A 27199-nucleotide genomic window follows, 5' to 3' on the forward strand; every position below is an offset into this window, starting at 1 on the left:
CTCCTAAAAGAGATTGCAGGTGTCAAAAGAGGTTTCCCAAACCACCAGAGCTACCATAGGGCTTGAACAATCTAAATTGTATATCAAAATATGTCTGGTAGCTCACTAGGACCAGGCAATACATATTAGTTCCAGACAGACACAAACATCAGGACAGCAATGTAGGTGCCCAGACTGGTAGTGAATAGTCCAAGTAGATGGCAAATTCCCTCAAAGACAGGAAATACAGTTAGGCCTCCTTTAGCCATGAACTGTCCCCCTGCCTTTTAGGGGATTTGCTCCCTGTCTGGTTGCTATCTTTTTTTTTTTTTTTTTTTTTTAAATCAGGTCTTTTTTTAATTGAAGTTTGGATCCATGTACGTACAAAGTTATACAATCCCAACCTCCATCAGGGGATAGCTTTAGTAATAATTTTCAACAATGCAGTACATATGGACTATATATCAAAGCATACAGAAGACATAAGTGCAGATCCCAAACCACAATGTTTTCCATGTTTTTTTAGAAAAATAAAAAATTATGTAAGAATACAAAAGACCAAAAAAAAAAGCAAAAATACAAAACCAGAACAGTCAAAACGAACCATTCTTCCACCAAACTAAACCTGGAGAACCAAGCTGCCTCAACCTATCCATGATTAAAACAGTAGATAAAAGCCCAATGTCCGCAAGAAATAAACATTTGGTACATACCTGTCTAGGAGCTGATGAGACACCAGCTATATCACAGCAAACCTGAAGAGACTCCTCCACTAATTACTCTGTCCCTGACTAGTTGGATTGGCGCTAATCCCGGTGTACCCAAACAAGCGTCCCGAATAGTTATGAATTTCCGGGCACATCCTCTATGTTGATAGATTAATTTCTCTCTGATTAGGGTATCATTAACAGCTTTAATCTATTGGGCATGGGAAGGGGGGGTAGGAGATGACCATTCCTGGGCTATGAGTTTCCGAGCAATAAACAGCACTCGAAGGATGGCAATATAGGTATGGGGTACATATAGCTCCTTGTCTATAGTTCCCAGCAGACAAATCTTAGAATCCAGTTGAAGATTAAGGATCCAAATGCTATTGATCATCATTATAATGTAGGTCCAGTATCTTACCAATTTAGGGCATCTCCATAACATATAAATAAGCGTGCCATTATTAATTTCACACCTTGGACAGAGGGGGGCATCCCTCCTATTCAAGTCATACAATCTTTGAGGAGTGTGGTAAGTACAGTGAATGATAAAAAGCTGGGTAAGCTTCTGGGTTGGAGATAGAGAGACTTTAATTACATTTTCTAGGATTGTGGACTGTTCCTCATCTGGGATAGTGTCTAAATCAACCGACCATTGTGCCCTACAATTGAGGGACATCGCCTTAGAGACACTGTACACAAGGGATTGATACTACAAGGATATTTGACCCTTTCTAGAGGTTGAGAACATAGTTCGATTAAGTACCACCAGCTCGACAACCATGTAGAGATTTTAGATTGTGCAGATATAGCATGTCTAAGCTGCAGGTACTGAAAAACAAAAGAGTTTAGGTAAGTCATATTCGAGCTGTAAGGTTCAAAAGTCTTTCAGCAGTTGACCATGATACAGTTATGGTATATATCTGATTCCCAACACCATCCAGCCTGCAAAACCCTGCAACTTCTGCAACTCACAGTAGTTAGTAAGATGCGAGTGAATGAGGTATAGCCAGAATAATTCAAATATTTAGCTTAAGACCAAATTTTATCAATCAGTACTAGGGTAGGGTATTGAGACAAAGCTCCAAACTCACCCGCCTTGAGAAATTCTATCAAATTATCGTTGGAGAGAACACCCACTAGGAGCAGCTTAATGGTGTCAGCAATGCCACTGTTTTGTCAGGCAGTGAGGTGTTGAAGCTGCACAGCCATATAATAATAGAATGGATTAGAAACAGTCAACCTCCCAACCTCCCTAGATTCCTGTAGAGTTTCTAATTTTATACGAGGGGATCGCTTTTTCCAAATCAAAGAGCGAAACACAGTATCAAATTGCTTGAAAACATACATGGGAATTCAAATCGGTGCATTATGCGGGGCATATAGCAGCTGACGGGCCCAGATCATTTTTATTAAGTTACACCTGCCAACCACCGAGAGCGGCAATTTGTTCCAACTAACTTTTTTCTGTCTGAATTTAAGAAGTAGAAGGTGGAGGTTTAGCTGGACATATTTAGACAGGGTAGGATGTACATGTATGCCCAAATAACGGAAAGAATCTACCACCTGAATTTGGGATGCAACCTGCGGTAGGGTGGTTGGCATCAGGTCCAAGGGTAGCAAGGTGGATTTATCCCAATTAATCCTAAAACCAGAAAAGGATCCAAATGTATCGATAAGGGTCATCAGTCTTGTAAGGGAAAGGGACGTATTGCCCAGGAACAATAGGGCATCATCGACATATAAAGCCAGTTTTTCTTCAACACCAGCTCGTTTAAAACCTTCCATATTCTGATCCCCCTGATAGCCACTGCCAATGATTCTACTGCTAGAGCAAAGAGCAAGGGTGACAGTGGACATCCCTGCCCCGTACTTCTATGCAACGTAAAGGATGGGGATAGGGCATTGTTTACCCGTATTTGAGCTGCAGGAGCCTTATAAAGCAATTGAAGCCAAGAAAAAAAAGTCAGTCCCCAAGTTGAACTTGCCGAGAACCTGCCATAAGTATTGCCATTCCACACTTTCAAACGCCTTTGCAGCATTGAATCTGGTTGCAATCTGATTTAACTTTTGTAGTTCATTTATTTTATATTTTACTTTGATAAGCATTTATATATTCCCTTATGGGATTTTAAGATTTTGTGGCTTTAAATTGGCATTTTACACTACCTATTTGTATATTTGGAACCAAAAAAATCTGTATATCATGTGCTTGAATCTTTCAGGTTCCAACTACTATTTACCACTGACACGTGTGCTTACAATGGTTACATTGTTTATGTTTAAACTTTTTTCCCAAAAGGAAAAAACAAAAACTGTTGCTGTAACTGCTTAACAGATGTTAGCTGGAGTTTAGCTATAATTTGTTAGTCGAGTCCTAGACTAGATCTGTCTAGCATCTAGATGTTCAAGTCTTATGCTAACCGCAATTCCAGAATTCCAAATCATGGCAAAACATGTAATGTGAGTTTGTGTGCCATTATTCTAAATGGCATCCCAAAAGTGGTGCATCACAATCGTGGCAAAATGCACATTTAAAAATCGCACTAGGCTTCTAGCCCAAAAAAGCAGCAGGTGCTTCCTTTGGGCCACAAATGCACATATGGCAGCCCATTGAAGTGAATAGGCTGCCCTACGAGCAACGTGTGTAAATCTGTTTTTTTTTTTTGTTTTTTGTTTTTTATTAAATCGCAAGTGGGAACACTCGTTCCTGCAACAGCATATCTGAACAGGCCCTTGCTGGCTGGACCACCAGGTGAAAATTAAGGAAAAAATTATTAAAAGAGAAAACTAATGCGACCATCACATTTTAAGGATTTGTAAACATCCATATATTACATTTTTGTACTTGGGTTGAATACTGCTTTAATTGAAAAGCATAACTGGTATTTTACCTGACTTTTTTAGAAAGCAGTGTAATGAATATTCATAATGTGTGAGAATCAGTTACTTATACAGTAGCAGCCAATAAATGTTTATGAATTCTTATTAGCTTCTATAAGTTACTGAGCTTCTCAGATGATATTATTTCAATATTCCTCTAAGTTTATTAAATCCCTTTGTCAGCACTTGCTTCTGTGTCATATGTATTTATTGAGCTTCAATTAATTTTTTGAAATGTGTATAAACCTTCTAGTTTTAGTAGATAATCTGTGTTTAAAGACTTAATATGTCATCTGTTGCAGGGCTTTGGCTGACACAAGGCAGATGGGGAAGTTAAACAAAGACCAATTTGCACTGGCAATGTACCTTATACAGCAGAAAGTCAGCAAAGGAATTGATCCACCTCAAGTCTTGACTCCGGACATGATTCCGCCAGCAGAAAGGAGCACTCCCATACAGGTAAACGTACAGTGCTTGTTGTGTGGAATGCATCACCTATGCTTCTTTCTGTATTGATACAAAAGTAAAAATTGGCTGACCTGCATTTCATCGTATTGGTAAAATAATGCTCTCGCTGCTTGGATATCAAATCATAAGTAGCAAATGTTTATAGATAATTAATGGAGGGGTTTTTCTGTTTACAGAATACATCTTTAGGTTGCACCACTGCCACACCTCAAGCTGAGGAACCAAACTGCCAGTGCACCTAAAAATGTACAGTGTGTGCCTAATATTTTTGAGCCTTTTGATTGGGAATGTGCATAAAAAAAACTATTAATTGGGTGAGGGCCAACTGCCTTCTTTGCTTTCCCAGTAGTATACATACCCCACTCTGCTAAACTTTCTCCACTGGTCGCAGCCTGCCCCAGTAGTTGTGCACCTTTCTTTAATCTGAGTTGGAGTATTGCAATGTACTACACATGTACAGCTTTTCTCCATAATCCCCAATGAAGAATTTGACTATTTGTAAGTCTGCACATCCCGTATACACCACAGCACATTGGCTCAGTGAAGAATACTATAGAACTGCTATGACTGAATGAAGAAAATAATGATTGATTTGAGGTTAGTAATGTGGGGCGTGCAAGTTGAGCCGCAACTAAAATAAGTCTTAGGTTCCATGCACTCTGTAAGCTCATAATAGTGTTTTTTGTGGTAGCTTTTAGCTTCCATACTGAAATAATATGCATGGGCACATAGGATAACACTATTTGCTTCCAGCAGTTGTTGGTGGTGGAGAGTATCTGAGAAATCATATTCACCACTGTATGCAAAAGTTGTGAATATATATTATCATGTCTTTTTCAGGGGCCAGTAGACATGCATATCTCTCTACCGTTGCCTTATGGATGATGGGGCAAAGTATTTCGGTGTTGAATTTATCAGGTTATAAATGATGGAGGGGGGCTTCTCCATCATTTACACTCACTTTCCAACAGTGTAAGGGGCCTAGCAAAGGATTTGCAGGTGGCAAAGTACAGATAAATTAAGATAATTGCGCTGCCCTCCAGAACCCTCAGGAACTGGCTGAAAGTCATATAGTGTAAGGTCAAATTTAGATGGCAGGTTGCCGTCTAGAGTAAACCATCTGGTTGAGCGAGCCTTAGTGGTTTGTGGCCCCTTAGAATCTGATGAAATGTTTGGTTTACAGACTTAAGAATGAGAATGGAATGTGTACAGACAACACTTGTGACAAATATAGTGTATGCAGTCGGATATTCGTTTTTTAAAAGTTGCACTGTCCGACCCACAAGAAGTGGCCTGTGTGCCACTGACTGAGATCTTTCTGAATCTTGAGCAGGAGAGGAGAGTTAAGTAGATCAAGTTTGGAAGAGGTCCCCTGGGCTATTTATACCCAAATATTTAATAGCTGAATTTGAAGTTATCAGTAAGTGCTGTTAGAGGTATGTAAATCTACAGATTGTTGTTAATTGATTTGGACGTTATAGACCTAAAAAGTGAAAATTTGACTATGAGGTTGTAGAAGTGAATGGCTAGCAAGTATACAAGAATGGTCTGTTTCTTGATCTTCAGAACAGAAACAGGCACTTTTCCATAAAGTTTGCTGAAATCCTTGCAAAAGTACATATGTAGTTTATCTGGCAGAGGGTATATTTTTTTCCTCAACAAACGTTTTGAGATTATTAGTAACTGATATTACTAGTACAGTGGGGCAAAAAAGTATTTAGTCAGTCACCAATTGTGCAAGTTCTCCCACTTAAAAAGATGAGAGAGGCCTGTAATTGGCATCATAGGTAGACCTCAACTATGAGAGACAAAATGAGAAAAAATATCCAGACAATCACATTGGCTGATTTGGAAAGAATTTATTTGCTAATTATGGTGGAAAATAAGTATTTGGTCAATATCAAAAGTTCATCTCAGTACTTTGTTATATATCCTTTGTTGGCAATGACAGAGGTCAAACGTTTCCTGTAAGTCTTCACAAGGTTGGCACACACTGTTGCTGGTATGTTGGCCCATTCCTCCATGCAGATCTCCTCTAGAGCAGTGATGTTTTGGGGCTGTCGCTGGGCAACACGGACTTTCAACTCCCTCCAAAGGTTTTCTATGGCGTTGAGATCTGGAGACTGGCTAGGCCACTCCAGGACCTTGAAATGCTTCTTACGAAGCCACTCCTTCGTTGCCCGGGCGGTATGTTTGGGATCATTGTCATGTTGGAAGACCCAGCCACGTTTCATCTTCAGTGCCCTTGCTGATGGAAGGAGGTTTGCACTCAAAATCTCACGATACATGGCCCCATTCATTCTGTCCTGTACATGGATCAGTCGTCCTGGTCCCTTTGCGGAGAAACAGCCCCAAAGCATGATGTTGCCACCCCCATGCTTCACAGTAGGTATGGTGTTCTTTGGATGCAACTCAGCATTCTCTCTCCTCCAAACACGACGAGTTGTGTTTCTACCAAACAGTTCTATTTTGGTTTCATCTGACCATATGACATTCTCCCAATCCTCTTCTGGATCATCCAAATGCTCTCTAGCAAACTTCAGACGGGCCCGGACATGTACTGGCTTAAGCAGGGGGACACGTCTGGCACTGCAGGATCTGAGTCCCTGGCGGCATAGTGTGTTACTGATGGTAGCCTTTGTTACGTTGGTCCCAGCTCTCTGCAGGTCATTCGTTAGGTCCCCCCGTGTGGTCCTGGGATTTTTGCTCACCGTTCTTGTGATCATTTTGACCCCACGGGGTGAGATCTTGCGTGGAGCCCCAGATCGAGGGAGATTATCAGTGGTCTTGTATGTCTTCCATTTTCTAATTATTGCTCCCACAGTTGATTTGTTCACACCAAGCTGCTTGCCTATTGCAGATTCAGTCTTCCCAGCCTGGTGCAGGTCTACAATTTTGTTTCTGGTGTCCTTCGACAGCTCTTTGGTCTTCACCATAGTGGAGTTTGGAGTGTGACTGTTTGAGGTTGTGGACAGGTGTCTTTTATACTGATACCAAGTTCAAACAGGTGCCATTGATACAGGTAATGAGTGCAGGACAGAGGAGCCTCTTAAAGAAGAAGGTACAGGTCTGTGAGAGCCAGAAATCTTGCTTGTTTGTAGGTGACCAAATACTTATTTTCCACCATAATTTGCAAATAAATTCTTTCCAAATCAGCCAATGTGATTGTCTGGATTTTTTTTCTCATTTTGTCTCTCATAGTTGAGGTCTACCTATGATGCCAATTACAGGCCTCTCTCATCTATTTAAGTGGGAGAACTTGCACAATTGGTGGCTGACTAAATACTTTTTTGCCCCACTGTATATGGAGTCAAATTATTCCTTGTATATCAACTCTGACTGTTGTGTTGATAGTGCAGAGGGAAAAAAGACACTTGTATAGAAAACCATTATATGTAGGAAAAGATGAGAGAAACACTAGGAGACTGAAGGGCAAAAATTAGTAAGTGCAGAGACTTCGTTATGTAACTGAGGGTGAATTTTGCTGTGATGTACGGTACATGCTGCATCAGAAGCTCTGTTTAATCCCTCCCTAGAAAGTGAAAAAAACAGGTGCATGCAGTAACTTTCAAGAAGCTATTAGGTCCTTTTCTCACAGGGTGAATCCATTTTGCTCAGCAGGGGATTTGTTCGCTGATCTCCTGCTGAGCAGAGCAGAGTGGGTAGATAACAGATCCATGTCCGCTCCACTTATGCAGAGTAGACATGGACACAGCCCACTCTGCTCTATTGGGCAATAGGATGTAAACCGGCTGTCTTTTTTACAACTGACTGCCTTCCAATCTGGGCTGCCCAGACGGAAGGGAAACAAATCCCCATCCATTTGTTTTTGGTGGATCGGATTGGAGGTAGGCGGAAATAAACAGACACAAGTCTGTTTACATCTGCCACTCCATAGAGGCAAATGAAGGGTACGATCGAGACCGCCTGAAAAATTTAATAGGCAAACCCAATTGGACCATGTGAAAGGGTCCTTATGGGTATGACTAGGAATCACAATACTCAAAATGAAACCCATCTGGGGAGAGAACAAAAATGCTCTCTTGTAGTGGGGCCACCCCCTCACAGCAAGGGTCAAATGTTTGTTTGTGTCTAGGGGGCTGCAAAAGCAGTTTTACATACTGGATTCTCCAGTCCACAGTGGACATTTTCTCGGCGGCGTCCTGTCGAGTGCAGGGCTATGGGCTCTGCATTGGTCTTGATGATAGTGGAGGAGGAATTCTGACCTGCATAGGGGGAAGAGACTATGAGGACCATTCTTACAAGCCAGAGGGAACCTGTGGGAGTGGAGGATTTGGTAAATAAAAATGCTTATCTTAATCCTACAGTAAAAGACACAGGCAAAGTATTAAAAGACACTGGGTCATGGGCTAATACCATCAGGTGATTAACACTGGCATTCTTTTTGTGGACATGCCCACTGAGCACCTCCCCTGTAATCCTACCCCATTTTGTGAGTTCTAGTGTCCTAGGGTGTGATAGACCTCTTCTTCTCCACAGTGAAATTACTCTTAGTTTACTACTTTTTTCTTTTTCTTTATTAATTCTCAAATTTTTCAGTCAACTCCTCACTGCCTTCTAATACCACAAGTAGAAGCAGTGCCTCCTGAATCTGCGTTACCTTGAGAGCTGTACCTTGACCCCGCGTTATCAGGATGGCTTGTAATGTTGCTCTGCGCACTGGATCATGCATGGGCAATCGCATTGCCTGGACTTTATATATAGTCCATAGTCATGGACAGGTAGGGCAGGGACACACTGTATGCTTTTGACCGTGTTAAAGACTGGAGTGATATTTGAATTGTATTCACTAAAGTGTAAATGTTTCAAATTTGGTCGTAAAACTCAACAACTTTGAGCCTAGTTTCAGGTGTATGACCAGGTGTGACATCTTTTTACCACAGGTCACTCATTTTATTGCTACGTCCACCAAGAGCCCTCTATATGGTACTCAGGTGCTTTCTCCCACCCTTTTCGCCATGAGGATTCACTACAAGACAGTTTACACACAAATTGTTGCATTCTATTTCTGGATCTTCTTACCCTGTATTCCACACCCAGCTCCGTGAGTACCCCACAAAGGAATACCCTCACACCCAGCTTTCATGGAGACTAGGTGAAAGGGAGCAATTGCAAAAGCACGGGCAACCATTCGTCCTGCCAAAAGCCCACACAACACTCCATCTCAAAGTGACAATGCACCCCGTGCACTGGCGCAGGAGCCAATTTCTGCATCTGTTTCTAGCCCTATTCCAAGCATCCAACAAGTGGTCTATTTGACAAATGCAGAACTCTCTGCTTCTATGTTACAATTCCTCAGACAAAACTCCGCCTTAATACAGCATTTAAAAACATCACACCTCTTCTCATACTCATTTCTCTACCTGAGCAGGATCTTGATGTGCCAGCACTAGGTGAGGCAAACACAAAAGGGAATGAAGAGCACAACTGAGACAGTACTAGAGGAAGCTACAGAAGATTTTTCCCCTTTGGGTACAAAAAGACCTACAAATCTTTAAAAACATTCCCTATTCATGAACAGCTGAAATTTCTATCTATGATAATTGGATCATTCCAGATAGTACTTGGTTAAATGGTTGTAAATCAAACTCATGATAAAATAATTTCTCTGCACAGAAATGGATGCCTGTATTAGCTCTGTGATTGTTTTTAGGAAATCTCTCTTTGTTGTCTGGATATAGTCAGAGCCATTAGAGTCTACCTCAAAGCTTCAGTCAGACAGACTAATTCTCTATTTGTCCTGTCCTCAGGACCTTGCAAGGGACACCCTGCTTCCAAATCCACTACGGTGAGATAATTAAGAAATATAATCACTGGAGCTTAGTCTCATGGACAGATCTCCTCCTGTGCTTTTACGCACACAGTCCACCAGATTGGTGAGAGTTTCCAGGGCATTTCAGCGCCAGACCTCTGTAGCCCAGTTGTGTAAGGCCACCACCTGGTCCTCTATTCATACGTTCTACTAGGAAGATGTTCAGTTTTCTGCAGATGTAGCTTTTGGCTGCAAGGTTCTTGCAGTGACACTCTGAAGTTGGATGGTTGTTGCTGGGTGGGCCTGTTAGCATAGTTCTGTTTACCTAGATGTTGCCACCTTCTCATTCATTGCTTGGAGACATCCCCAGAACTATGAACAGTTTGTGTCCTGTACTGTATGATTAAGGAGATCAGAGATATTTTGACTTGCCTATAAATTTCATATCTTGAACTACAGTAAAGACACAGGCCACCCTCCCTTCCTTTTATTAGTTACTCTGCATTGCTTGCTACAAAACTGAGGACTCATGGAGTGGGCCAGGAACCCAGTGGGCATGCCTTAAAAGGCTTGCCAGCATCCAATCTCCTGAAGATTCAAGCCTTTATAACCCAGGGTCCAAGAATACTTTGCCTGAGTCCTATATTATACTCCGAGATATGGAATTTACAGGTAAGTCAAAATTTCTATTTTTGCTGTCTTCTAGACCTATATAAGTATTTAATCCTTTCATAGTGCGTACAGCCTCACTTGCAGTGGCAAGGGAGTTTTTTCCCTGAAGTTCAGCTTTAAAATATTATGAATAGATTAGAAATATAAACTATTTATGTAAAAAAAGTGTATATGTGTGTATATATACATACACAGTTGTGTTCAAAATAATAGCATTCCAACATCACTAATTAGATTAATCGTGGTATAAATTATATTTCTACTTGGCAAGTAATTTATTAGTAGCTGTAGTAGAGTAATAGAAAACCAACAGACAACAAACACATTGACTGGCCTAAAGAGAAATGGCACAACATTTTGAGGACTGATGAAAGCAAGATTGTTCTTTTTGGGTCTAGGGGCTGCAGACAGTTTGTCAGACAACTCCCAAACACTGAATTCAAGCCACAGTGCACTGTGAAGACAGTGAAGCATGGTTGCGCAAGCATCATGATATTGAGATGTTTCTCATACTGTGGTTTTGGGCTTATTTATTGCATACCAGGGATCATGGATCAGTTTGAATACATCAAAATACTGAAAAGGTAATGTTGCTTTATGCCAAAGAGGAAATTCACTTGAAATGGGTGTTTCAAGAAGATAACGACCCCAAATACACTTGTAAATGCGCAGCATCTTAGTTCAAGATTAATGTTATGGAGTGGCCATCCCAATCCCTGGACCTTAATCTAATACAAAACGTGTGAGGTGACATAAAAAATGCAGTTTCCGAGGTAAAACCAAGAAATGCAGAGGGATTGTGGAATGTAGTGCAATCATCCTGGGCTGGAATACCAGGTGCCAGAAGTTGGTCAACTCCATGCATCACAGATGAGAAGCAGTTCTCAGAAACAGTGGTTTTACAACTAAATATTCAGTGATTCATAGGAAAGCTAAACCTTTAAGTATTTTTCAGTTTATACAGTAAATGTTTAAGTTTGTAAAAAAAAAAATATGCTTGAAGTAGCCATCAGAAGATGGGTACACTGTAGTCATAAAGTGATGGACATGGTCAGCAACAATACTCAGGTAGGCCGTGGCGTTTAAACGATGCTCAATTGGTACTAGGGGGCTAAAAGTGTGCTAAGAAAATATCTTCCACACCATTACACCACCACCAGCCTGAACTGTTGATACAAGGCAGAATGAATCCATGCTTTCATGTTGTTTATGCCAAATTATAACCCTACCATCTGATTGTTCCAGCTGAAATCAAGACTCATCAGACCAGGCAACATTTTTCCAATCTTCTATTGTCCAGTTTTTATGAGCCTGTGCAAATTGCACTGTTTCCTGTTCTTAGCTGACAGGAATGGCACCCAGTTTGGGCTTCTGCTGCTGTAGTCCATCTGCTTCAAGGTTCGACATGTTGTGCGTTCAGAGATGATATTTTGCAGGGATGTTCAATTTATATCGCCTATGCTCAGGACATATAGTTCTGGGCCCCGGGCATGTAGTTTTTTCTACGCTTTATCCCTGCTACAAGCAAGCAGCAGGGCTCACAGCTCACTACTTTGGCAAACACCCCCCCACCTCTCCCGGGCTGCACTTGCCCTGCGGGCCGGGGATTGGTTCGGGTATAGGGGACCCAGAAGTGACGTTATGTCACTTTCGGGTCCACGCTGACAGATTTCCCGGCCATCGAGGCTGAGAAAGAATGTAATGCAGTGCGATGTGCACTGCATTACATCCAGTGGTGTACAGGGGAGACATCCAGGGTCTTTTAGACCCTGGATATCTCAAAGAGAACCTGTAACCAAAAATCATCACATGGGACTTTATCCCCTATGTGATAAAAAAAAAAAGTTAGTAAAAAGCCCCTTTTGTTTGTCCTAGACATTCTTAAAAGCACCTCAGATCTTAATACAGTTTTGGTTAAAATGTGTCATAAGGGACAAGCTGATTGGGACACCGATTTAATCCTTGGACAAGTATTTTTTTCAAAAATGTCCACATCCCTTGTATTCTGCATACCTTGGTTATAACGAGTGGTTATTTGAGTTACTGTTGCCTTTCTATCATCTCGAACTAGTCTGCCCATTCTCCTATGACATCAACAAGGCATTTTCGTCTACACAACTGCCGCTTGCTGGATATTTCCTTTTTTTTATGACCATTCTCTGTAAACCCTAGAGACAGTTGTGTGTAAAATCCCAGTAGATCAGCAGTTTTTGAAATACTCAGACCAGCCCATCTGGCACCAACAATCATGCTGCGTTCAAAGTCACTTAAATCCCCTTTCTTCCCATTCTGATGCTCGGTTTGAACTTCAGCAAATTGTCTCCACTACAGCTAGATGTCTAACTGTATTCAGTTGCTGCCATGTGATTGGCTAATTAGCAATTTGTATTTCCAAGCAATTGAACAGGTGCACCTAATAAAGTGGCCGTTGAGTGTGTATATATATATATATATATATATATATATATATATCAATCAATCTATCGCTCAGCATAAATGAGTACACCCCTACAGATTTGTCAGAAAACCTTTGCTTTCCTTTCAGAATCAACATTTTCTATTGGATACTTTATTACAAAATACTCCCACAAATGCGGACCATTGATTGCAAACAAGATTTGTTCATTTGCACACACAAAAAAGTATTTTTGCCTAACAAATTCATTCAAGACCATGTTACAAAAATGAATACACCCCAATGAAAGTCTTGGGAGCAGAGCTAAATTTTAAACATCAAAATCCTAATTAATAAGAATTCATCTACAGGTGAGTCTAATTACTCATTAAACAGGTGTCCAGCAGACAGTTGATTATAAAAGGACGTTACTTAAAGAAACCCCCTTCCCGTTTCATGCTGTCAGCAATGGCACCACATGGAAGAGAAATGTCACAAGGCCTGAGAAAGAAAGTAATTTATTTACACGAGAAAGGTGAAGGCTACAAGATGATCAGCAAAGCTTTACTTATCAGTATACTGTGGCAAAAGTGATACAAAAATTAAAGATGGAACTGCAACCATCTCACAGAGATGTCCAAGCCGTCCACAGGTCTTGCATGGGTGTCGTCCATGAAGGAAGATTCTCCTAAAGCCCATGCACAAAAAAGCCCAAATAGAATTTGCCAGAGCCCATTCTGAAAAAGACGACTACTGGGACTCTGTACTCTGGAGTGATGAGACCAAGATGAATGTTTTTGGAACTGATGGCTTCAAAACTGTATGGTGTCGCAAAGGTGAAGAGTACAAAGAAAAATTCATGGGGTCTTCAGTGAAATATGGTGGTGGCAGTATCCTTCTGTGGGGCTGCATAAGTGCTGCTGGTGTCGGGGAGTTGCATTTCATTGATGGCGTAATGAATTCACAGATTTACTGCTCTATATTGAAAGAGAAGATGCTACCATCACATCTGCCCTTGGTCAGCTTGCACTTTTCCAACATGACAATGATCTAAAACACAAATCTAAGGCCACTGTTGCATTTCTGAAGAACAGGGTGAAAATTATTCAGTGACCAAGTATGTCTCCTGATCTGAACCCAATCAAACACCTATGTGGAATTCTGGAGAGACAAGTTGGGCATCACATCAGTGTTACAATATGATTCCAGCTTGTTCATTCCACGCCTAGAAGACTTGGTGCTGTCCTTACAAATCATGGAGGTCGTACAAAATACTAGATGTAGTAGTTTTTGATGTGGGCGTTTTCATTTTTGCATGAATTAATTTGAGTACAACTGAAGATTTTATAATCTAAGTTATATTATTAACTTTCCTTTCATGTAATGAGCTAAACAAATGTTCTATGAAACTCAGTTTTGTCAAATAATATTTATTGTCAAAAAATAGATATTCCTTAAAATCTTACCTTTCAAAAGAGGTGTACTCATTTATGCTGAGCAGTGTGTTTGCGTGTCTGTGTGTGTCTGTATGTGTGTGTGTTTTTATATGTACAGTAATACCTCGGTTTCCGAATTTAATTCGTTCTGCAGGACTTTTCGTATAGCGAAAAATTTGTAAACCAAAACGACGTTTTCCATAGGAATGCATTGAAAACCAATTAATCCATTCCGGAGATCAGAAAAAAGTAAACGCTACTAAAATTCCACATGAGTTATTTTATCAAGTCATGCGGTATTTTAGTAGTGACAGCCATGTGTTAATGTTTCAACTGTCAGCTGGGTCCCCCACTGACAGCTGAATGTAAAAGAATTGCTGGCAATTAAAAAAACAGCGTGGAGTCCCCCCTCCCATCCATACCAAGCCCTTCGGGTCTGGTATGGATTTTGAGGGAACTCCTATGCCAAAATGTACAAAAAGGTGGCGTGGGGGTCCCCCCAAAATCCATACCAGACCCTTATCCAAGCATGCAGCCCGGCAGGCAAGAAAAGGGGGGGGGGTGCGAGGGCGAGCGAGCACCCCCTCCTGAACCATACCAGGCCACATGCCCTCAACATGGGGGAGTGCTTTGGGGCAAGGCCCCCCCCAAAGCACTTTGTCCCCATGTTGATGGGGACAAGGGCCTCTTCCCCACAACCCTGGCTGGTGGTTGTGGGGGTCTGCGGGCAGAGGGCTTATCAGAATCTGGATGCCCCCAGATCCCGCACCCCCCCCCCCATGTGAATGAGTATGGGGTACATGGTACTGCTACTCATTCACAAAAAAAATGTAGTGTGAAAAAAGACAGGACAAGGTCTTTGAGAAGTCCGTTATTAAAAGAAAAATCTACAAGCATGTCCCCCGCAGTAGATCCAAAATCAATCACGATGCCCGCCATCACTGCCGCCGCCAACCTGAAAAAAAATTTTTTTTTAAAAAAGGCTCCGCCTCCGACGATGGCTTCCAGCATTCTGCCTGCTCCAGTGGTTTGACAGTTCTTAAATATGTAAGGGGCGGGGCCACCTGGGGACATCACTTTTTTTTTTTTTTTTTTTTTTTTATTCATATGTTGGGTCGGCGGCGGTGACGACGGGCACCGTGATTGACGTTGGATAATAAAGGACTTGTCAAAGACCGTGTCCTTTTCTTTTTTTCACACTACACTTTTTGTTTTTTGTGAATGAGTAGCAGTACCATGTACCCCATACTCATTCACCTGCTGGGCTGCATGCTGGCAAAGGGTATGTATAGATTTTGGGGGGGGACCCCCATGCTATTTTTTTTTTTTTTTTTTTTTTTTTTTTTAATTTTGGTGCGGGAGTTCCCCTCAAAATCCATACCAGACCCAAAGGGCTTGGTATGGATGGGATGCAGTTTTTTTTTTATTTATTATGGTACCAGTTTTTAAATGTAATTACTGCTTTTTTTTTTCTTCACTACAGGTGAAACTCAAAAAATTAGAATATCGTGCAAAAGTTAACTTATTTCAGTAATGAAATTTAAAAGGTGAAACTAATATGAGACTCAGTACATGCAAAGCAAGATAGTTCAAGCTGTGATTTGTCATAATTGTGATGATTATGGCTTACAGCTCATGAAAACCCCAAATCCACAATCTCAGAAAATTAGAATATTGTGAAAAGGTGCAATATTCTAGGCTCAAAGTGTCCCACTTTAATCAGCTAATTAAGCCATAACACCTGCAAAGGGTTCCTGAGCCTTTAAATGGTCTCTCAGTCTGGTTCAGTAGGAATCACAATCATGGGAAAGACTGCTGACCTGACAGTTGTGCAGAAAACCATCATTGACACCCTCCATAAGGAGGGAAAGCCTCAAATGGTAATTGCAAAAGAAGTTGGATGTTCCCAAAGTGCTGTATCAAAGCACATTAATAGAAAATTATGTGGAAGGGAAAAGTGTGGAAGAAAAAGGTGCACAAGCAGCAGGGATGACCTCAGCCTGGAGAGGATTGTCAGGAAAAGGCCATTCAAATGTGTTGGGGACTTTCACACGAAATGGACTGAGGCTGGAGTCAGTGCATCAAGAGCCACCACACACAGACGGATCCTGGACATGGGCTTCAAATGTCGTATTCCTCTTGTCAAGCTGCTCCTGAACAACAAACAACATCAGAAGCGTCTTACCTGGGCTAAAGAAAAACAGACCTGGTCTGTTGCTCAGTGGTCCAAAGTCCTCTTTTCTGATGAGAGCAACTTTTACATCTCATTTGGAAACCAAGGACCCAGAGTATGAAGGAAGAATGGAGAGGCACACACTGCAAGATGCTTGAAGTCCAGTGTGAAGTTTCCACAGTCTGTATTAATTTTGGGAGCCATGTCATCTTGCTGGTGTTAGTCCACTGTGCTTCATTAAGTCCAGGGTCAACGCAGCCATCTACCAGGAGATTTTGGAGCATTTCATGCTTTCTTCCGCAGACGAGCTTTATGGGGAAGCTGACTTCATTTTCCAGCAGGACTTGGCACCTGCCCACACTGCCAAAAGCACCAAAACCTGGTTCAATGACCGTGGGATTACTGTGCTTGATTGGCCAGCAAACTCGCCTGACCTGAACCCCATAGAGAATCTATGGGGCATTGCCAAGAGAAAGATGAGACTGAACAATGCAGAAGAGCTGAAGGCTGCTATTGAAGTATGATAAATATAAATAAACAGCGCAAACATAGACTTTTAAATCAAATCAATATACAAAGTGCAAACATATATAAAAAATTATATTAATAGTGAAGTCCATCATGGTTAGTAGACAACAAAAATTCAGAAATCTCAAAAAAATATTTTGTGCAAAAAATTTTTTCAAATTCTTCTTCTAATGTAAAGAAAAAAACTTCCACCTTCCACCCGTGCAAACCAACATCAAATGCACTCACCAGATCTTAGGTCTTGAGAACGCCCGATGGGAGGGGCGAAACGCGTTGACGCATTTCCGGTTGTTACCCCGTACGTCTGACGTCACTTCCGGTGAGTGGAGCGCACGCTGAGCGGTGCGTTCCAGCGGCCATCTTTTGGGATCTGTGTATGTTTGGTCTCTGTGGAACTTCTGCTGTATCCTGGAGCTGTGATGTGAGATTCCATGGGAGGTTGTCTTACATTCATTGTCCATTTGGAAGAAGCTTGTCCTAATAAATATGCCTTTTTAAAGTGATTTAAATGTGAATGGCCTTAATCCTTGATTTTATTCATAAATGGTATTTTGCAATATTACACTATCTGAGATTTTACTCTCCCCGGTTGTATGGTGGAGCCTACACTGAAGGTGAGGATTCCTATAGAGTGGATACGAAAGAGGGTTTAGGATCCCATATAAGTTCCTAAAAGGCGTTTCATTCACCTAAATCTGGTGAGTGCATTTGATGTTGGTTTGCACGGGTGGAAGGTGGAAGTTTTTTTCTTTACATTAGAAGAAGAATTTGAAAAATTTTTTTGCACAAAATATTTTTTGGAGATTTCTGAACTTTTGTTGTCTACTAACCATGATGGACTTCACTATTAATATAATTTTTTATATATGTTTGCACTTTGTATATTGATTTGATTTAAAGGTCTATGTTTGCGCTGTTTATTTATATTTATCACATTTTGTGTTCACCACATTGCACAGCAGCAGGATAGATCCTGTAGTAGGGTGTTTAACTTGGCGCAGGAAGAATTTTTTAGTGCTATTGAAGTATCCTGTTCTTCCATAACACCTCAGCAGTGCCACAGGCTGATAGTTTCCATGCCACTCCGCATTGAGGCAGTAATTGCTGCGAAAGGGGCCCAAGCCAAGTACTGAGTACATATGCATGCTTATACTTTTCAGAGGTCTGATATTGTTCTATGTACAATCCTTGTTTTATTGATTGCATGTAATATTCTAATTTTCTGAGATTGTGGATTTGGGGTTTTCATTAGCTGTAAGCCATAATCATCACATTTATGACAAATCATGGCTTGAACTATCTCGCTTTGCATGTAATGAGTCTATCTCATATATTAGTTTCACCTTTTAAGTTGCATTACTGAAATAAATGATATTGTAATTTTTTTAGTTTCACCTGTATAGCTCAGAAATTCACCTGTCACTTTCCCCCCAGCTAAAAGACCGTTTTCTTTTAGTGTATTTCCCTGAGTTAAGAGAAACAAAGTTTTCTTTTAGTTTCTTAAAAGAAACAAAGTTTTCGCTAACTCTGGGGAAAGTGACTGCTAATTCTGTGAGCTATAGTGAAGAAAAAAAAAAGCTGTAAATTGCATTTAAAAATCAGCACTGACATACTTCGTATTGTGAAAAAAAATTCATAAACCGAGGCATTATTTTCAATACACACACTCTAAAATAAGTATTGAACACGTCACCATTTTTCTCAGTAAAAATATTTCTAAAGGTGCTATTGACAGGAAATTTTTACCAAATGTCGGTAACTACCCATGCAACCCATACATATGAAGAAACCAAAACAAATAAGTTCAGAAATTAAGTTATGTGTAATAAAATGGAATGATACAGAGAAAAAGTATTGAACACATAAAGGAAGGAAGGTGCAAAAAGGCATGGAAAGCCAAGACACCAGCTGAAATCTATCAGTAATTAGAAAGCAATCCTGCCCCTTATTAGTGCAGCTGGTCCTTCTCAACTGATGGCCTATAAATAGGTGTCTCATGATGGGTAAAAGCAAAGAGCTCTTTCAAGAACTTTGCAACCTTATTGTTGAAAAACATACTGATGGCATTGGTTACAGGAAGATTTTTAAACTTCTGAATGTTCCAGTGAGCACTGTTGAGTCCATAATCCATAATAAGTGGAAAGAACATAATTTCACCATAAACCAGCCACAAGCAGGTACTCCTCACAAGATTTCTGACAGAGGAGTGAAAAGAATTATCAGAAGAGTTGTCCGTGAGCCAAGGACCACTTGTAGAGAGCTTCAGAAAGACCTAGAATTAGCACGTAAAATTGTTTCAAAGAAATCTGTAAGTAATGCACTCAAACACCATGGTCTGTATGCATGCTCACCACGCAAGACTCCATTGCTGAAGAAAAAGCATGCTGAAGCTCATTCAAAGTTTGCTTCACAACATTTAGACAAGCTTTTGAAAAACTGAGAAAATTATAGTCTAATCAGATGAGACCAAAATTGAACTCTTTGGATGCCAAAACACAAATCATGTTTGGATGTCAAATGGCACTGCACATCACCCCAAAAACACCATACCAACAGTTAAGTTTGGAGGTGGGAACATCATGGTGTGGGTCTATTTTTCTTCATACGGTGCTGGCAAACTTCATGTCATTGAAGGAAGAATGAATGGAAAAATGTACCAAGACATACTTGATTAAAATCTGCTGTCATCTACCAGGATGATGAAGATGAAATGAGGGTGAACTTTCAGCAAGACAATGATCCCAAAACACAAAGCCATATAAACTCTTAATTGGTTTCAAAGAGAGAAAATAAAGCTACTAGAATGGCCCAGCCAATCACGTGACTTGAATCCAATAGAAAATCTATGGAAAGAACTAAAGATCAAAGTTCATAGAGGCCCATGAAACCTTCAAGATGTGAAGACTGTGTGGAAGAATGGGCCAAAATCACACCTGAGCAATGCAGGCGACTGGTTTCTTCATATAGGAGGTGTCTTGAAGCTGTCATTACCAACAAAGGATTTTGTATGAAGTATTAAATTAATTTCAGTTAGCAAATTCAATACTTTTTTCCCTGTTATTCCATTTTATTACACATAATTTAATTTCTAAATGTATTTGTTTTGTTTTCTATGTATTTTTTATTTTTGCATGGGTTGTTATGGACATGTGTTAACAATTTCATGTCAGTAGCACCTTTAGAAATATATTTATCGAGAAAAACGGTGACGTGTTCAATACTTATTTTACTCGCTGTATGTAATTTAAAATATTTACTTACATACCTCTCCTTGCTCGAGACAAGATATAGCTTTTCTTCTCAGTATATGTGAATTTTGACTCTTATTCCCGAGGGCTCTCCATTCTTGGGGGCCTTTTGTCTTCAGAGTATCTTAATTATATATTTGAGGTTTTTTGGTGATATTTCTAGTCATGTTTTGCCTTTTCTGATTTGCTACTCAATCCTGCTTAGGCAAACATCTACCCTTGCAGTTCTGAGCATTCTCAAAACTGGAAGGTTTCATAATTTAGTTGTATCCATCTATAGAAGAAATTTTAGAGGTTTGAATGCTAACACTTAGACATATACATTGATTTTCTGATTGATGACCTTGAATTGAAGGGTATGTAGCCCAATTAAACTACTTAAATCCAGGCATTTGTACTCTGATGGCAAGTGTACGTGGATATGTAAACCTAAAGTGTAGGTGCAGTTATACCTATATTGTAGTATCCCCCACTCCCAGCCACCCTGCAGTTTTTAGTTTTCTCTGATCCAGGGGGATTCTCAACCAGAAAACTGCCAAGCCTTTTGTCAAAAATTTTTGAGCTGGGCTCACATGCGCATTCAATACTGTGGAGAATTTCTACTCTCATATATCACAGAGTACAAACTCTCAATAAAATTGAATGGAGTGTGTACTGTGCATGTGTCCAGCTCAGATGATTTTGGCAAGTGGTTCATTAGCTTTCTGGGTGATATCTGTTTTGTAGTAGTGAGCTAGACATTCAAACAGCTGAAGCTATGCCTAAAAAGCAGTTGGGAGTTTGTTATCCTGTTGCAATGGCCCTTGCTTTGGGATGCTGGACCATTCAGTGAAAAATACTGTGTAAATAATGTGTAGTTACAGCTATATGAACTTTCTGGTGGATATAAATTGAATAGATGGTTTTATCTTTTGGTATGTTTATTCAATATGTTATGTTATGTGCTCTGTATGTTCCATCTGTGGCTTCTTCCTTGCCCTTTTCCTCCAGACCCTGTCTGGTTACATGACCCCTGTAGGAAACGACATGACAAGCTTGCCAGAAATACGGCGTGTGAGTACACCCTTGTTTAGTAGTCCCTCCCTGGCATGCCATATGTATCTGCATGCACACTTCAGTGCTGTCACCCATAGGCTACTTTACACTGTGTTCACTTAGTCTTTTAAATTTGCAAATTTTTTTAAACTATTTTGATTATTGAGGGATAAATGTCCTACTGTGTGATTATGTATATATTTCCTCCGTAAGGAAAGACCTGTAAAAGTTTTTATTCCAGTGTGTTTCCACCTATACTAAAGTAATGGCATGCGGTTCTTTTGGTGAATTCATTGCATGACAGTTTTGCTTTAGTGAAAACAGCAACATAGAGTGACTCATTTTTCTGTGTGAATATTGCAGAATAATTTTTCCTGCAGGTGAACTTTTGTAACAAAACAATGAAAGTTGTTATGCCGCTTTTAAGCTAGTTGGAAACCAAATAGTGAACTTATGCCTACCAGAGAGCAGGTAACATATGCCACTAGCCCCAAAAAGTTGGCAATGTTTACCAAGAAGTTTCTAAAAAAAAAAATGGTGATGTATTGCATGGAACATGATGCATACACCACTAGACAAGTAGTAAGTAGTCTTCTAAGTTTGTTATAGTCATGAAACCAAAATGAAACTAAAGATATTTATGACAAATATCATTATACAGTTAGTGACCGTGCTCAAAGCTTGGCATTTAACAGAAGAAGTGGAAATACCAGGGAGTGAGCTGGATATTTCACCAGATCCAGAAAGTGGGCACTGTATTTAAAGTGCATCTAAACCTAAGAACACAAATTTTATAACATGCAGCTTGCCAATTCTTAGATGTGGTGGATTCATTTTTTTCCCTTTATTTCCATCTGAGGATCTTGCAAGTAACAAACATCTTCTTAGGGTGAAACTGGTTGCTCACTGTATTGCATCTATGGAGGTACAGTGTTCACAACCAAAGGCAAGATGTGTGTTAAGGACTACAGAACACCCCCCCTCTCTCTTCGGCTCCAAAATAAGCTTTCCAGTCCTTTTTATTGACAATCATGTTTTTAAAAGGATTGATTGTATAACTGAGCAGTAATTACAATTATCCCACATGAAAGGTGCTTATAGTCTTGTTGAGAATTTGTTTACCTGGCTGCATGTATTAAACCACAGTTTAGTAAATTAATCTATAGACTTTGTTGATCTAATTTTTTTTTCAGACCAGGTAAAAATTGACAGGTTAAAATAGAGAGCTGAATGTAGACTTTGTAGGGGGGGGGGGGGAACTTATTTTAGAGAGTATAGTGAGAGTTATGTGGGGAGTATTCCTCCCTTTAATTTAGGTGGACAGTCTTGTAAAAAGCCATTGTCAGTTATATATTGGGGGTTTTGTGCAGGGCTAAACTTAAAAAATAAAAACTTTCAGTCAGGTGAATATATTAGTCTGTATATTTTTTTTGTAAGTTTTCCTTGCTTTCTTTGATATAAAGCATTTTATTACAATACTTAATAGCTCATGCCACCAAATTGGAGCAGTGATTCATCCCTCATCAGATATCTCTGTCTGTTTTAGTCAGACGAACCACAGATCTTAGGCAAGTAGTGTCCTTTGTCATGTATTAAAAGTGGAATTTGTAAAACCAAGATTGTTAAAAAAAAAAAAAAAAAAAAAGTGTATATGTGTATATATATATATATATATATATATATATATATATATATACACACACATATACACACACACACACAGTGGTTTTAATGCTAAAGTTGACTTAAAAACAAAGTTTTTCTTTGAAAGGAGACTGTCTTACAAGAAAACTAGAGCTGGTCATACACTGATCGAAATTTGACCTAATAAGTAGGGACCAGCCAAATTTTGATGTGTGTGTGGCATCCCCCTCTTTTATGTCAGTTTTAGTGCCCGTTTTAATTCATTTGAGCACCATCTGCTTTTGCCCCATGTGTCAAAACATCCACCATACTAATGTTCTGCAGAATGAGTTTAGCAATGTTATGTGTTAAAGTTTTATCTTAGTTCATATATATCATTTATGTCCTTTCTGTTTCTTATAATACTCCCAGGAAATGACAGGTGGGCGGTCATAGAAAAACTGGAATGGTTTGAATAAGCATGTAGACCACTAAGGGAGTGAGTGATATGAGATATGTTCCATAGTTTCATTTAAAAAAAAAAAAAAAAAAAATCACCCTGCATGGCATTTTTCTTCTGTCTAGAAAGGCTGCATTATGCTAAAGCTCATGTTTGCTTTAGCCATATAAGGCTTTTTAAATTGACTTCATTAGCAGGGCAATGTTGATTGTATTACAAGGACCTTCAAAGATATGAGCTTACAAATATAGCTTACATGCTATATTTTCTGCTCTTTCCCTCGACACACGTACACGTTTAGCAGTAGAACATACCGTGTTTGTTAATATTACAATTTGGTAATGAAAAGTGATGTGTTCTCTTCTTAGGACAGCTCAAGCTCTGTTGGATCTGGAGAATTTACTGGGGTAAAGGAGCTAGATGAAATCAGTCAGGAGATTGCTCAGCTACAGAGGTACGTGGTAATATTGTAGAGGTTCTGATTACTATAAAACCACCACTGCTATATTTTTACTTTATTCCCTAATTGTTTGCTAATTTGTACTGTGATATTTCACACCAAATAGGTGCTCATGAAAGAATGTATCCATGGAAGGCGAACACTAAAGTCTTAAATTGGTTAAAGGTTACTCTTTTTTTCTTTAAAATAAAAGTGGTTATACTTAACTGCTTTGTGCAGTGGTATTGAACAGAGCTGTTTCTTACCTCCTTTTCTGGAGTCCCACTTTGTTACTGTCCCCTCCTCTCCTCCAAGTGCCCCTCAGCACCCTGCTGAGTGGGCACCCATTTGGGTGCACCCCTAATTTGGTCTGTGTGCATCCATAAAACACACACAGCCCCGGTAAGCCCTGACCACACTCCCTCCTCACAGTTTGACTGACAGCAACCTCAGCCAGTGCCTTTTGTGAAAACAGCAAGAGGGCAGAGCGGAGCTGCAGCTGGGACAGCGTTGGATCATGATAGGAGGCAGGTAAGTGGTTAGGGCAGCCCCCCACGACCCCTCCCCCCCCCCCCCCCCCCACACACACACACACACACACACCACCACAACACAATCTTTGGACAGAGCATTGAACTCCAGCTAACACTTTTTAAGCAGTTACAGCAAACTGTTTTTTTTCTCCTTTTGAGGTAAAGGTTGTACATAAAGCAGACCATTTTTAGCACCCCTGTAAGTGGTACATGGTTTGTCGCAACCCTGTAACTGCCACTTTTGCTACACAACCTGGTCTGTTAAAGCAAAATTAGATTCTGCAAAATACCTCGACCTTCCAGTGATGCAGTGGTTACATCCCGGGTGTCAGATTTTATGACCTCTTGATTGGCTGACGTGGCATGACCTGATCCCACACAGAAGTCAGTCATTCCATCACAGCCAAAGTGGGCCAGGAATGCACATAGCATATCTGTTCTGCAATAAAGTGCTGCTTGCTCACAATTTTTTCAATGATGGGTCTAGTTCTGCACTAAAGGAATTTAAAAAATAGCTGATTTACTGGCCCAGTGCAAATAAAAAGAAAATAAAGCCTAACAAAAATAAAACTAACACATCCACCATGTATATGGATTGGTATGCTGCCATATATGCCATACATTTTTGCTTTTGGGTTTAATACCTCTTTACATGGTGGAGGGTTTCATTCTTTAATTTGCTGGTGTAGAAGTTCTATAATGGAAAGTGCATCAGTTTCGGCGTTTGTTGCTGAAAATATCTTTTGTTAGTTTTTCTTAATTAGTAGAATAATTCTTTCAGCTGTATTTAAATGTCATGAAATGTACTGTGTATTTTTATATTAAAGGAGAACAGGGGACCTCTGGGATATATGCCCATGCTGTGCCCCATTGAGCTATACCCTCCAAACACTGGTCACACAGTAATAGCTTGGTTCCTCAAGGAGGTAGACATTGTGAAGCCAGTGGTCCATGATTAATTCATTTTTTGTCTTGTTGCTGGAGTACAAAAATTTGTCTAGTTTTTAAAAAGTAAAAAGAACTTACCTTTTTCCTTTATACAATAATATAAAAGTGTACACACACATTTCAATGTTTTTGGTAGATTGCAGTATATATGCTGAATTACACATGAAATAAACTGAAAATGGGGTGCACGTGCGGAGCCGCCTGAGCCGGACTTGCCAGTCTAGAGCTCCGCTCCACCACCGCTCGCATGGCCGATCAGAGCAGCAGCTGGACTGACGATGGGTTGGCACAATCCTCCCATATGCCTGGTAAGCGCCCGGGAACACATAAGATGGTCGCTGGGGGTTCCGGGCCCAAAATGATGTCAAAGAGCATCCGCGGGGTGCTCGAGTGGGCCTCCTCCAAAATGGCGGCGCTGCCATCTCCTCACATGGGCTCACCCCGCTCCCCCAAACAGACTTCCCACAACAGTGGGGCAGGGGCTGACCCTGACTAGGACACAGATCCCACAGCCTCCTCTCCTATAGCACAAACTGCTTCTCCCTATTCAGGCCTGTTGAAACAGTTTGAGAAGATGCTGCATAAGGCACTCCAACAGACTTCAGATCAAATCACAGATCGCCTCTCTAGGGAGATCCGCGAACTAGGCCACCCTACTTCAGACCTAGAACTAAAAACCGACGACCTAGAAGTCACACTGAACAACCATGTGGAGGAACTAGAGATCCTTAAAGAAGAAAATTATAGTTTGCAATCTCAACTAGAAGATCACGAAAACAGGGCCTGGCTCTCTAATATTAGGATACGAGGCATCCCTGAAACCATCATTGATCTCCAATCAACAATCACGGCCTTATTCCAGGAATTGGCTCCCTCTATTCCTGTAGAGAGGCTTGAAATGGATCGGATTCACCAGGCCTTGGCCCCGTGCAAACCAAAGGACCCTCCAAGAGATATAACTATGCTGCATTGTTATTGCACCAGAGAGCAACTCTTATCAGCAGCACGACGGAGAGAATCTGTCTTCCAAGGGCACAGCTACCAATTATTTACAGGCCTCTCGCAACTGACTGTCTCTAAGCATAAAGCCCTTAAACTTCAATTACTGACCCTGCAACGCCACCGCATCGCCTATACCTGGGGCTTCCCTTTTAGTCTACGCTTTGCATTTCAGGGAACCAAGCATACCTGCAAGTCCTCAGGGGAACTCCAGGCTTTCCTACAAGAACTCCATCTAGAGACTCCCTCATCTCCACTCATCGAGAATCGACCCAGACACAGATCATCTTCTTGCTCTCCACTAAAACCCTCTGCCAGCAGGTCTAACCTACGCGGCCCCAACAAGCAAGGTCGTTTCGCCTCACCAGCTCACGAACCCTTTGACTCCATGGACTGACTACGCTAGGAAGAACTTTTGGCCTACCTCTTCTATGACTTACTGCTGGATCTTTTGTAGTTTACCATTTTGCCCACGTTGGGCACGAGTTTCCAGTTATTGACTCTGCACTACTGAACACACAAGAATATTAGCAGATCCACTGCTACATCCGCTTTTTTGCTGTATCCTTTGCTTATATATGGCTACTACCAACTTACTCAGTCGCGGCTTAGGGGTAGCTGGGTACGGCCCTCACACCTGCACAGCTGCCCTTTACCCATCACCATTAGTTCCTACCTGTATGTACTCTTTACCCTCTTTTTCTTGTACAGGCGATTAACACTCCGACTCCCTGAAGGAAGTTACAACCACCACATACCAGGTTTTTGTTAGCCTACGAATCCAGGCTTGATCCTACTACATCCCTCCTCCAATCCCATCCCCAAAGTACAGAGCGTCCAAGCCCACCAATATTCTACATGCTCCCCACCCTTAGGGTGCTCTTCCCCTCATAAAATTAT

At 40.7% G+C, this 27199-nt stretch overlaps 1 protein-coding gene across 7 annotated transcripts in view; it reads left to right on the forward strand.

Moving 5' to 3' along the window:
* Positions 1-27199, forward strand: part of EPS15L1 (epidermal growth factor receptor pathway substrate 15 like 1) — a 252064-nt gene that overhangs the window by 82121 nt on the left and 142744 nt on the right. For 4 of the 7 annotated variants that reach the window (XM_089670784.1, XM_089670785.1, XM_089670788.1 and 1 more), the window contains 3 exons: positions 3872-4028; positions 21253-21315; positions 23749-23834. In XM_089670784.1, coding sequence (XP_089526910.1) covers positions 3872-4028; positions 21253-21315; positions 23749-23834 — 306 coding nt within the window. The remainder of the gene's footprint in view (positions 1-3871; positions 4029-21252; positions 21316-23748; positions 23835-27199) is intronic. The other 3 variants (XM_089670786.1, XM_089670787.1, XM_089670791.1) reach the window with 1 other exon arrangement.

This window comes from Staurois parvus, unplaced genomic scaffold (genome assembly GCF_062004578.1).
Source record: "Staurois parvus isolate SC_StPar_1 unplaced genomic scaffold, SC_StPar_1.0 ptg000096l, whole genome shotgun sequence".
NCBI classification, from domain to species: Eukaryota; Metazoa; Chordata; class Amphibia; order Anura; family Ranidae; genus Staurois; species Staurois parvus.